This window comes from Cinclus cinclus, chromosome 1, assembly GCF_963662255.1.
Source record: "Cinclus cinclus chromosome 1, bCinCin1.1, whole genome shotgun sequence".
NCBI lineage: Eukaryota > Metazoa > Chordata > Aves > Passeriformes > Cinclidae > Cinclus > Cinclus cinclus.
The window spans coordinates 49,215,222-49,228,456 of NC_085046.1; the positions used below are offsets into that span (position 1 = coordinate 49,215,222).

Below are 13,235 nucleotides of genomic sequence, written 5' to 3' on the forward strand. Positions count from 1 at the left end.
AAGAGAGAAAAGAAATACATGAGTGCTTTGAAAGATTACCGTGGGAGCGTGTACATTGTGCATGAGTTGAAAGATGACTGTATGAGCTTCCAGTTGAGTAGAAACCAACATCAATCAATTTGAGGTGAGCCTAAAAAGTCGGGCATCTGTGTTCTAGCTGCTCATGCAACTGCTTGTGTTCCTCCACATCCAGGCTTTGATCTTACCCTAATGTATGCTGTCCAAACTCTGTCCTAAGTATAACACTGTTGTTTTACTTGCTTTGTAATTTTCTTATTTACTGTGTGCTTGGTAAATGTTTATTAATTGAATTGATCTCCACAGCATGTCTGTGAAGAGCTAGTATTATTAATCTTTTATACCTGTGAAACTGTGTAGAAAGGAATTGAGGCTAAACTTGTTGAAACCATGCATTCAGTATTAAGAATCAGCTTCAGACAATACTGACTAAGTTTCTTGGAGCATATCATATTCAATCCATAATTTCAAAGGAATTTACATGCTTAAGAGCAGCTTCAAATTTTACAGTATGTGTGCTGGTGCTGTCATCTTCATAATTCTTTTATTTTGTGCTTCCTCTAAGTACAGGAGTCCTGTATTTGTACCTGATTTACATATCACACCTCAAGGCTTCAGATGTGCTATCGTAATAGTTGAAAACCTGGCACCACTTTCTTCTTGTGAGTGCAGCTCACTCCTAATTTCTTCTTGTCCCTCCTGCTCCTGTTCTCTCATGGGGTGTATAACTGTATGGAGAGATCTGCTTAGCATCTCAGCCCTCAGAGACAGCACTCTTACTTGTTGGGTGGAAACTTGTGTTCATGAGCAATGTCCCTGGCATGTAGGAGGAATGTTTTAATGGAACAGGCTCAGTAAAGGTGGGCTGGCTTGGGAAGTTCTCTAACTGTGTCTGCCAAATTTCTAACATAGGCAGATAAAGTAAGGAATACAAGGTATTGTAAAGGTATTTTAAAATATTGTGCTGTTTTGTTCAGTTTATGTGGCTGTTTCAGTTTGAATGACTTTCTGGGTGCCTCAGGGATGATGACTTTTGGTATTGGAGGAAGTGGGGTGGACAAGTCAGTTCAGAGTGAATATAAGTCACTAGGGCTGAACATGACAGAATTAATCTGTCAGTTTCCTTAAAGTGGGCTTTCTAGTGAAATGCTTTTCTTACTGTACTTAGTCACTTGAATTGTTTTCTAAGCTGGTTAAAAACAACAGAAAAGCTTTGCCAGTCCACATGCTGGGGGGATGGGGGGACGGGGTTATGGGGGGAGAAGGGGTTTGTTTGGGTTTAGTATTATATCTGATGATTTAAAAACATATTTCTGAAATTTATTTCAAAAACTGGTGGCTTGTGTTGGAACAACTGAACAGGTTTGCTGATACTAATTGTCTGTCTGGGTGTCTTTGTCAAAGGCAGTTTCAGCTTCAGTCAGAGGCATTTTAGCCTGACTTACTGAACCATGAAGTACTGTGGCCCGTGAGACTGGTACAGATTCCTTTTGTTGTTCTCTCCTGTTTCCCTATATCCAGGTAATAACTACCATAAGACAAATGTGCTGACCAACCCAGTAAGGTAATCTCTCAAGTTTATAATAGAGAGGTTTTGGAGAATGGAGAGTTACTTGTTTGCAGATGCAGTTGCTGTTCTCACAGGGAATGGACACAAGGCAGCTGAAGTTCAGTTGATGAAAACTTTTATCTAAGATAGGATCTCTGCAGCTCTTCATGGTTTGCTCTTCCCCAAAGTTTTATTGGGAGAGTTGTGGCAATTGGCAGCGTGATCTTAGCTTGTATAGCAAAGCCAGTAATTGATTCTAAGACTACAATTTACTTAAACTAACATGATTTTATCTAAGTTGGTCTAATTATATCCATCCTGTAGGATTTATTAGTATAACTATCTGAAACTATGGTTCTTGTTTAAAAAGAAGTCTTGTCTAATGTTGATCAAAGTGGTTTTTACTTGAGAAACTGCTGCTTCTTTGTTGCTCTCAAATGTTTTGCTAACAATCAGGCAAGCTGAAAGCATCTTTACTCACTCTCAGTCACCTGATAATGAAAGAACACTTTTGTCCTTCCTACAGATACTTGAGACTGAAGAATACTTACTTACTTGTTTTATGGGAGGTTTTTTATCAAGTTTGTCAGTTGAGGTTCACAGATCAGATTTTCAAACATTAGAATGTTAGAATCTGATAATCCATCAAGGTCTCAGTGTGTAGTATATAAAATAGCTTTAGTTAACTCAGTAGTTTAAATCCTGAGGGAATTTAAAAAACTTCTCAATCTCCAGCCAGTTTTCTGAACATTTGGTTCCTGTTTTACCAAAGCAGACTTACGAAAAATACATCTAAAATGATACTATTCTAGACTATTTTAGTAGTCTTATGATACCTGAAAAGATAATGAGACTTCTTACTAAGCTACTGAAATTGAAATAGGTCTGTACAAGGGGGCATTATCAGAGTCATTATCTTGAAAGTCACCCTTGCCATCTCAGAGGTGATAATTCAGATCATGAAGCACTGGAAATTTCCTTCCCTGGCCCCCAACAGATACCACTTCAAAAGTAAATAATAAGGCCTAACCCAAGGACAGACAAGTAGATTTTGCGAAGACTAAGAGATGCAGAAAATTCAGGAAAAATCCCAGTTAGACACCAACAGACAGAAGAATGTACATTCAAAGAATTAAATATGACCCTTGAAACATTTGCTCATTATGGCTGGGAACAGAATGTGGTTATTATTGCAAGTACCGTGCTGAAGAAACAATTAGGTTTCGTGTCTTCATCATTGTTATGGTTGTGATCTATTATTTATAGCTTGTCTGTGTGCATTGGCTTGTTTGTTTGTTAGTTTTGTTAGGTATCAGCACTTTCCTTAGATCCACTCTACTCAGTATCTTGTGACGGAGGCTGTCCATTTCGCCATGTAGCTTTTGCACTTGTCCTTCCTTGAGTTAATTTTAAGTATTGCTCTATTCCCCTTAACCTATACTTAGACTTTCAGCAGCGGTATATTTTTAAGCTGCCTGGGCTAATTTTTTTCCCTGTCTTCTCTAGCTCAGTTGTATCCCGAGTCAGCCGCTGGATTGTGCTGCCTTAGTGTTTGTAGGGCCCCACAGTGAGGCAGACTAGGGAACTTGCTCAGTGAAACTCTTCATCTTGGCCAGTTTATTTTATTCTTGGTTTAGCCCCTCCCGTTTGTGATTTAGTGCTCAGCTGTATCAATTCTAGAATGAGAGAGGTCAGTAGGAGTGAGTGGGAGTTGCCAGTTAACCTATTATATGAAAAGCTGAGTAAGTACTTGAGTTTATCCCAGCTGTTTATCCCACGCAGAGCTGAAACTGCTGTCTGTTCCTAATTTACAGCTGATTGTTTATTAACCTACAAAGCCAAAAGGGTAACAATAGTTTTTTTTTCTTTCAGTCCATAATGATCTGCATTTTTTGCTTCAGTCTCTGATAGTTAAGAAATGAAATTTTTGAATTAGCTGAGACAAAGTTGTATAACATTTTGTTGTCATTCAGAAAAAAAAAATTGTAGTCCCCATCATTTTATTCTAGATATGTTCTTAAGTAAGATCATTACTGCCTGCAGCTAGAGATTTCTGAGGGATAAAAGACATCTGAGAAACAGTATCTCTTTCGGCATTGACTAATGTTAAATTGTGATGCGTGTTGTATCAGAAAATAGTTAAAATCTGTTCAGGGAAACGTTTTGAAAAAAAAAATCAGGAACAAAAAGTGAAACAAAGTTCTGGAGTATTACTCCTAAGTTTCTATACCAGCTTTGAAATTCCCCTTTTTCACAGGGAAATTTTTTGTTGTGGTATTTTTGTCAAAAGATTTGCTAAAGTAGGAAAAAAATAATTTGCCTGGTAAAGGTCTGCTACCAAATACAAATTGAGCAATTTTTTTGTACTTTTAGGCCAGCATTTTTGTACTTTATTTATCAGTTAGACATGATTTGAATAAGCAGTTCTCTGTTTCAAAACAGAAATACAAGTCCAAAATCACATTCAGCATTTTTCTTTTCTCATATAGTGTTGACCCATTGTTTTGTCATCTCATGATGTACAGATATGTAGATAATGCTGGGGAGAGAGTATCAAGGCAGTAAAGCAAGTGAGCATTCCAAAGTTGTGATATATTGGAAGTATTTCAAGTGTTTCAGTCTGAAAAGGGGAAGAACTCAATCACAGGAATTAAGTCCTGGGTAGAAAGTCGATTTCACAAAAAGCTGGGTAATTCTCTTGCTTGCATACAGTACCCTTTCTGGTGTTATTCTCAGTGCTGAACTCAGCCTTATGACTGGAATAAACCTTCTTACAAAAAAGACTCCTAGGACCTAGCAAAATGTTAGAAACCCTTGAATTTAACTCATTAAAGTGTCATCTCTGTTAGCAGTCTGCAGGAAGTGAGGGACTTTTTTTTTTTGCCTCCATTTCCAGACTCATTGAACTTCAGTTTGAAAAACAAAACAAACCTAAAGACACACACACACAAAAGAGAAACCAATCAAAACCCCCCCACAACTCCACTGTAAAACTGAGAGGGGCTTCAGCTGCCATGATATGCTTCCATATCAAATTTGTCTGCTATGTTTGGTATATTCTCACCAGCTTCCTGAAGTGGAACTGAGACTTCCAGGGCGCTTTTTCTAACTTGATTCTAACGCCGATTCTAACTTGAAGGCTTGAAGGATAAAAATCAGTAAAGGTTATGAACGAAAACTAACAAACAATGTAGATAAACGTCTTGTGTGTATTTTTCTTCCTCTCAATGAGAAATACTTTTTTCTGGGTCTCAGCTGAAAAAAAGCTCAGTTGGATTCAAGTCCAAAGACAGGGTAATGTAATTATCCAGTTGATGAGGCTCTGGATTTTAGCTGTGTGCTAGCACTAAAAGATGTTAAAAATGCAGTGGGGTTTAAGCCCCCAAGAATTGTTTATAGTGTTCTTGCCTTTAGGAATTCAGTAGCTGAACGTTTCCATATTTGGTCAGAAGACTGTATGTTCTGTAGGGAGCCTTGAACACGCACTTTTCAGTCAAAGGAATTAATACTAGAGAGAGATACAACAAATTTGTAATCACAGGCTTGGTCTGAGAAGGTAAGTGACAACAGCAACAGAGAGCTTGTATGTGTGCTCTGTCAGATATATCACTTTGGGGTCTGGAGGCAGCACTGTTTGTTCTGAGAATTTAGTAAAGCTCTGGTGTTGCTTTTGTGGAGGACAGTCAAGCCTTACAAAAGCACAAGAGATCCTTTGAAGGCATCTGCATGTGTATGACTGTTACATATCTTGTTAGCACATTGCAATGCTTTCTCCCAAATTCAGAAAGAGCAGGTGGAGTTCTGTCATTCTTTGATTGTCTCTACAGAAATAGTGACTTGGTAAACAGAATTGGTAAAAATACTAACAGAGAGATTGGGAAGGGAAGGGAAAAATTGAACAGTATTTTTTCTCCTCAGGCAGTGTGGACTTCTGACTTCAATACAATATGAAGAGAAATTACTTCATACTTTGTTCTGGTATGCATATATAACTATGTAGTTGAGGAGAAAGATCTGTGAAATAGAACTGAAATATGGTTTACAGATAACTTTGAATCACCTTTTTTTTTTTACCAGTCAAAAAGGTAATAAAACAGCTTTTGAAGAGTATTAATTTAAAAGAAAACTGGTTTGTAGATGTGAACTAGTTGTTGAAACTCAGGAAGATGGAAAGTTCTCTGTGTCAAATGGATTTTAAGTAGTCTGTCCCTCCTCCTTCCCTTTTGGAAGTAAAAAACTGTTACTCCTCAGATAAAGGATTTTCCCTTACTGCTCAGGGTGCATACATTACTAGATGATGTTTAGGTGCTAGAAATACCTGTCACGTAACGTATGCTGTTTCCTAATTTTAAAAGTGATACTTTAGGGCAGACTGAAGGGACAGCATATACTTAGTTAGCAAAGGCAACTTCATCTCCTTTTAATCTTTTTCTTTATGGAGTACAGCAGTGAACTAGAAATAGTTGAAATCCAAACATTTTTTTCTATATTTTTTGTGTTCATGGCCTGTATGTGTCAATTTGTAATGTTTCTGTAGTTTATTCCCTAGGGAAAAAATAGGGTAGTAAAGGATGGGAATGCAAAGTACTTTTTCCTTGTGTTAACATAGGTGTTTGTATATTTATGTAACTGAATAATAGTACAGAACTTCTATAACCTTACTTTACTTTTCCAGAATAGGTGTTGTATATTGACTCTGATTGTGTTGTTTCTACGAGGCTTTCTTAAATGTTGGAATATTTGTGGCTAAACAAATGAGGTTATGTTTTGAGCATCCAAGTAGCTGTTTGTACCACCTACTTTAACATGGTGCTCCTGGGCTAAATTACTTCTTTCAAGGTTTCTCTCCCCAGAATTCTGCTCTGACAAGGGTATTCTGAGGAGCTGTACAAGTTTAGGTAGAGGAAGGGTGTTCTTGGGTGTAAATGGATCTTTTCCTGTTCATTTTTTTTAGCTGGTAAAGCACTCACGAACTTTATGGAAGAGTTTGTTCCCGCTACTCTCTGAAAGGAGAATAAATAGGTGGTTATAATTTCTTCTTTCTCTACTGGCTGCCACTGGCAATTGTGAGAGATGGCATTTGAGATACACCTTTTGAAATGTGTTGTGTACAGCATATCTTTGCAGCATTCTTGAGCTAAGGCACTCAAAATCTTAGTAGTTCCTGTATCATACTGCAGGTACTGTGTCCAGATTCTGTGTTTTACACTGATGAGCCACAGAGGTATGTGAGAGATCTTGTTCTGCACAGCAGTATTGAGATCTAGTAAGTTTGCCACCAAATTTGTAGTAGTAGTGCATCCTTGTGCTTCCAAACTGCACATGTATAGAAACACAGCAGACATAATTTCCTTGATTGTAATTAAGAGATCAGGGACTGTAAACCATGATTCCTAGAGTGCAGCTACCAAAAATTTGATTAGTCGAGAATTCCTAGCTTTTTGTGCTTGTTGACCACTCAGCCTCTTAAATGCTCTCTATGGATTTTATTTGCTTTGTAGTTAGTAAAATACATGTCTGTGTAATGCCCCCATTTCAGTTGCATTCTGTAAGGGAGGACATTCTGCCATCTATCCTGTTGGCCTCACTCTGAAAGAGGCACTTTTCCCAAACGCTCATTTACTATGACAGATTGTTTTTCCTTTCAATAAGGAAATGTTCAATTTGACTGATTCTTTGCATGTGGTTAATATGTTTTGTCATATTACCTTCCTGATGCAATTGTTGAAGATACTTAAGGGTTCTGCCAAGCTTTACCTTGTGCTAGACTTGTAGCATAGCCTGGACTTGATAACCTTGTTCTTTGATTTGATAGCAAACTTGGGCTCATTTCTTTATAAGAGGGGGCTTTCTTGGTAACCTGAGTTTTTGCAGGAAAGCAAAATCCGGACATTGTTTTCAAATAGTTTTCTTGCTTAGAGTTGTCTTAGCTTCTACCCCAGATTTTAATGAAATTTGCAACATATATTGCTGTGAGATCAGCAGGTGGTTACTTGTCAGTATTCTTCCCTGATCCTTCTGCTGGGCATCTTTGGTTGTCATGTGAGAATAGTTCCATTGTGAGTGGTCTGAAAATAAGGTCACCGAAGTTCAGATTTTGCTTCAGTACGAGTTCTTCAGTGTCTTCTCTTTCGTTGTTGAAGTTCTTGTAACCTTAAGACTAAGAAATGCACGTCACATTTCTTAGCTCCGTGTGAGAATACTGGAAAAGACAGAAATATACCCCCAAACATTCAGGGCTAATTACTTAAGGCACATATGTTAACATGAAAATTCATCCTGAAGAATTCCATTTAGTGATGAATAGCTGCTGCTCTGGTAAATAATTTGAAATTTGGAGCTTTATTTTAGAACATTTTTATTGTCAGTGTGCAGGTCTCAGAATGGAATGCAAACAGCTGCTAGAGGATTGTTATATGAAACATGTTTCCAATTAGACACACAAAAAAAAATTATGACACCATTAAATTTGTCAAATTGGAAATTACTTGAAATTGTTCATTTTGGGTAAAAAGTTTTTTCTTATGATACATTAAATGTTTCAAAGTAGGTATGGTGGAAGATGGTTCTAAGAGATTTAAAGCCTTGATGTATGTTACATCCTGTTTAAAACTATTTTGTGTTTATTTAGGTTCCTCTAAAGAAGGAGGAGCTGGAGCTGTGGATGAGGATGATTTTATTAAGGCATTTACAGATGTTCCTACTGTACAGGTAAGACACTGTGTATATTCAGGTTTGTCTTCAGGAATATATTATTTGCAATAATGTGTTAACCTGCTTCTAAAATGCACGTAATTTTACAGTGTTCTGAGCAAGCATCATTGATTTTTCCCTCTTTTTGACCTTTAGAGTCTCCATGGAAAGCTCTTTATATTTTTCCAGTAGTTACCAAAAAAAGTGCCACGTTTTCTTTACTGTCCTACTAATTATTACCACATCGTGTTTTGGCTAAAATGCCTTACTGCTTTTCTCAAACTTTTTCAGGGAGCTAGTGAAAATAACTGCATGTTTTACTGAGAAAAATACCTTTAATAAGATCTTTCTTCTTTAATAAGAAGAGGAAACCTAACATAATGTTTGGAAAGTTTAGGGGTGCAATTTCAAGGCATAATCAAGCAATAATAATCTAGGCAAATAATTTAAACAGCAATAATTTTATTTGCAGATCTGACTGAATTGTAATGTGTGTCTGGCATACATGTCCTTATTCTAGCAATACTTTAAAAAATTAAATCCAGTGCCTTATTTTCATACTAATGAACTTGTTGGATTCTGAGTTCTTAATTAAAAGATCAGATTTTAATTTCTATTATTTTAGTGTGGGAATTGCATGTATTTGATACTTTCACATAGTTAAGTCATTTAATATATGTGTAGCTTATGAAGGCTATTTTGAATGAATTTTCCTTGGGCAGTTGAGGTGTGGAACACAACCAAAAACTCAATAAGCCATGGTTCTCAAATTACATAGGGATTTTGTAAGACTCCCTTTTCCTGATATGTACTTTTCTATTTTTATTTCCCAAGCGTAGTTATTTGTTAGATCTGCTTCTGCAGGCAGCAGTACTGACTGCTTTCATGAGGGTGCACTCAAATCTCCATGATCCCTGTCACATCAAGGAAGGCTTTGTCTAACACTGTAAGAGCTTTGTGTATCTTTGCTTCTTCAGACTGTGTTAAGAATTCTTTGGAGGATGAAAATATGCAGCTCTTAATATTGTTTATCCCTGTTATGTTGAACAGAGCCATATTCCACAGAATAGAGAATGTGATACTTGTAGTTCAGTGCCTTAGTGTTCGCAGTCCCAAGCAGAGTTCTCTAATTACTCAGGCTGGTTGGTAGCACTGCAGGAACCAAAGTGGGGTGACCAAATAACATGGACCAGCACATGTTATTTTCCGTCTGGCTGCTGAATGACCTAGGAAGGTAGGTCATTCTCTAAACTGCAAGAGATAGAGGAGAAACACATTTGTCTATACTAATTTCCCTCAAGCTGAGGTCAGGGGACAGGAGAGAAATGTGTAATTTACTCCAAAATTACCTATTTGTTTCATGGATGAACATGCAAGGGAAAAAAAACCTTATTTTTTTTTTTAGTGTCCTTAGGAATAATGACTTTCTGTCCAGATAAATCATTATTTCTACTTCCATCTTCATGCTTCTGGTTTTGGACAATCTCTCATCTTCCAGGAAAAAATACCAAAGCAGATTTCACATTCTGCAACCATGTTAATTACTAAGGAAGTGGAACATTTCTCTGTTAGACTTGTGAAGAAAGAATGTTTATGATCTGTAGTTTACCAAATTATCCTGCAAGCAAATGACAGGATGAGGAGATGCAGTTGTTTGGATGTTTCTGGGCCCATTCCTGTGTCTCTTTTGTTTTCGTTACATTTATGGGTTTAAGTAGTGGCTTCAATGAAATTAAGAAAGTAAACTGTATGGAAAACCAGATTGCATTCTGGATGAAGATTAAGTGCATCTGAATTATTCAAATAAATTGAGCTTACTTACAGTACATACCCATACATACCCATACAGTGGGTATGTTTTAAGTCATCATTAAAAGTTTCCAATGGTAGATCTGTCTTTCCAGTAAGCTGTTCATTTACTGCTCATCTTTTTTTAGGAATGTCATATTGTTTACTTGTACCCAGTTTTTAATCCCCATATGGAAAATACTTTCTGTCTGTATAGTTATTATTCTTACTTGTGTTTGAGCTTTTGATTTTTCTGTCTTTGATGTTGTAGTTGCCTTTAATGAGGAGTGTATATGTTGCCCTCTGATGGATAGCAGCATTTTATGAAGATGGGTGTGATTTTTAGATGTAGTCTGATGGATCTGTGTGCCAAAAAGTACTGTAGTGACAGGATTGTGCCTTCATATTCAGGATTACAACCATAATGTTTATACAACTTAAGCCTTTGCTGAAACAAAAGAAAATTCTGTGTTCTGGTTATAAAGAGTAACTCCCTTAATAGCTAAAATTTGTTTGAAAACAAGTTAAGTTCCTTTTATAAAGTCTGATGTGGGAACTTGTGAGCAGAAAAATGCATTATGTCATTGACTGAACACATAATTTCCTCTTGGCCTTCTAAAAGTGTAATTAATTGAGGGCAGGGAGAAAAGAAATTATTAAAATATTGCCTTTTATTCCAGTGAAATTAAAGTAGGTATGTACAACCTTGAAAATACAGTATTTTTCAGTGGAATTATGGTTTTCATTTCATGACAAAATAAAATCATACCATTTATTAAATTCTACACTGCAATGCCAATTTGAATATTCCTCAGTCCAGTTCTGTTTGTGCCAGGTAATTAAAGAAAAAAAATTAATTCTTTACCTAGAAATGCTAATAGGGTGGACATTAACCCATTGAACAAGTTGTTTCTGTGTTTGTCTGGTGCCCAGCATGTTTTAGTCTTGCAAGAGTAACTATACAATATGGTCTCTTGTGACACAGAGGCTGACAACAAAAAAGTTCTGTTTTCAGAATTTGCTTAATGAAACAGCTTGATAAGGTTTTCGTACCTTGATCAGGACCATAGGCTGAGATTTGAATGTTCATTTAACAGTTTGCAGTTAGATGCCATGCCACCAAAAGGTATCATCCTGTTCCCTTCTTCTTGCATTTCACTTCTTTATGATAAGTTTACAGAGAAATGCTGAGCTTCCAGAGAAATTTTTGTGTCTTCTCTTGTAGAATGAGCTTTGTGTACATAAAAAGCTCTGAACTGAGCAGGAGACAGGTCAAAGTGCATTATGGTAAAAGGAGATCCTGAGAAAGTTGAATCGTAATGAATTCTGATGGCATGAAGTATCACTGTAATATAAAGTTACATCTTGAGTTAATCAATGATTAGTCCCTCACACTTTCAAAGAAAAATAAAAATACTCTTTCATAATGGAAAATATTTTTGATAAAAAAGCTTACTGAGACACATGTAATTTTTTTTTAAGAGTAAGGTACTTAGAGAATTAGTGTTAGAATAAGCTAGAGTTATGTAACAACTATTAGTAGGCGACCAGTATACACAAATATATTAAATGGTGATAGAAAAATTGTGTTCGATTTTTGTGGGTAGTGGAGTAAAGAATCTGTTACACTTGGACCTAATTTTATTCACTAAGTAATTTGTTCATTTTTAGTTAATTATGCATCAGATGTTTAGTGACTTCTAGTGAAGGAAATAGTAATCGTGAGGAATAGCTTTCTGGGTTTTGTGGATGCAGTCATGTCTCCTGAATAGAACTGCAAAAGTGCTTCCACAGTGTATCCTGAAGAGCTCACACAGCTGCGTGTTAATAAAAATCTCAGTTTTGTTGGTAAAGTATATTCAGAAATCACTTTCCACCTTTTAGTGAAACTGGTCTGGGTGTACTCATTAATCTGTTTCTGAAAAGGTTCCTACCCTGTTTATTCTGGAAACCCAATATGAAGGTGTTTTAGAGCTCTGATGTCTTTCACTTCCTCCATAATCCAGCATGAAAAATGCACGCCTCCATAACCATGTTCTGTTAAGGTGTTGGAAAAAGAGTAGATGTAAATAGAGTTAAGGTTACGTGTCTTCTGTAAGTTAAGTTAATTTGATATGCTCAGGAAACTGGAAAACTAGACTGTATTTGAAATAACCCTTACAGTAACTTGAAGATACCTGGGAAATTAAGGCATTTTAAAGAAGATAATCATTCAGCTTAACTGCAGAACAGAAGAAAGACATTGCATTGTTTTAATGGTAAGATTGAAGATGCATATATGCATGGTAGAACAATGTGTTCAAGAGACAGAGCACTTGAGCATTCCATACAAAGCAAGGTGTCCTAGTCGCTGGCTCTTGTTTACTCAGTGTGCTCTTGCACATACAAAAATTGTATCTTGTACTTAAATAATGAGGGAGCATCGCACCCTGCTGTTTAGGTGCTGCATAAGTTGCCATGCTGGAGTCCAGCTTTCACTGTAGAAAGCTATGAGTTTCCTTGAAGTCCTGACCCATATCTGCCAGCCCCATCTTGAAGGTGTCTCCAGTGGTGCCAGGTGCTTATGTATGGGTCAGTGAGTTTTGCCTAAAGTGATTATGTAAAAAAAGTTCTGATTGAAAAAACTGGAAATGTTTAGCTGAAAATACTTTAAAAATACCCAAAACTCTGACCAGATTAAGTTTCTGCTTAGTAATTTGCTTCATATTCTCTTAAATTTGTTCTCAGTCTGGAGGAAAAAGAAAACCTTTAAATTTTGCATATGCAGTAGAAGCAGAAAAAAAGCATCCTTTGACTTACATTCTGTAAAATAGAAGGGAAACAGTTTATTTGACAACAATATTATTTTCATTTTATTATTAGTTTTTTAAATTATTTTCTTCTTTAAAAATCTGTTCTTATAAATGATACTTTTAAAATAGCAATACATAGAGAAGCTATGGAAGCTTTTTAATTTCATTTTTCAGACAAATTTTAATTTTAGTATTCTCACAGCCCAGTTAGCTTCTCAGACAGTTACAACTCCAAAAGAGTTGCGAGAAGTTAAAATGTTCGTTTTCATTAAAAGAGTGAGTATAAAAATGAAACTGGGTTTCAATAGTGTTGCAGTAGGTTATCTAAAACCTCTGCTTCTATTGAATTATTTATTCTTTTAAGTGGAGTTAATGAAATTGCGGATATGATTAGC

General features: G+C 36.3%; 1 protein-coding gene across 32 annotated transcripts in view; it reads left to right on the forward strand.

The window, feature by feature from the left end:
• CLASP2 (cytoplasmic linker associated protein 2) overlaps positions 1 to 13,235 on the forward strand; it is a 145,008-nt gene that overhangs the window by 67,145 nt on the left and 64,628 nt on the right. For all 32 annotated transcript variants that reach the window (XM_062509923.1, XM_062509877.1, XM_062510008.1 and 29 more), the window contains one exon: positions 8,199 to 8,278. In XM_062509923.1, coding sequence (XP_062365907.1) covers positions 8,199 to 8,278 — 80 coding nt within the window. The remainder of the gene's footprint in view (positions 1 to 8,198; positions 8,279 to 13,235) is intronic.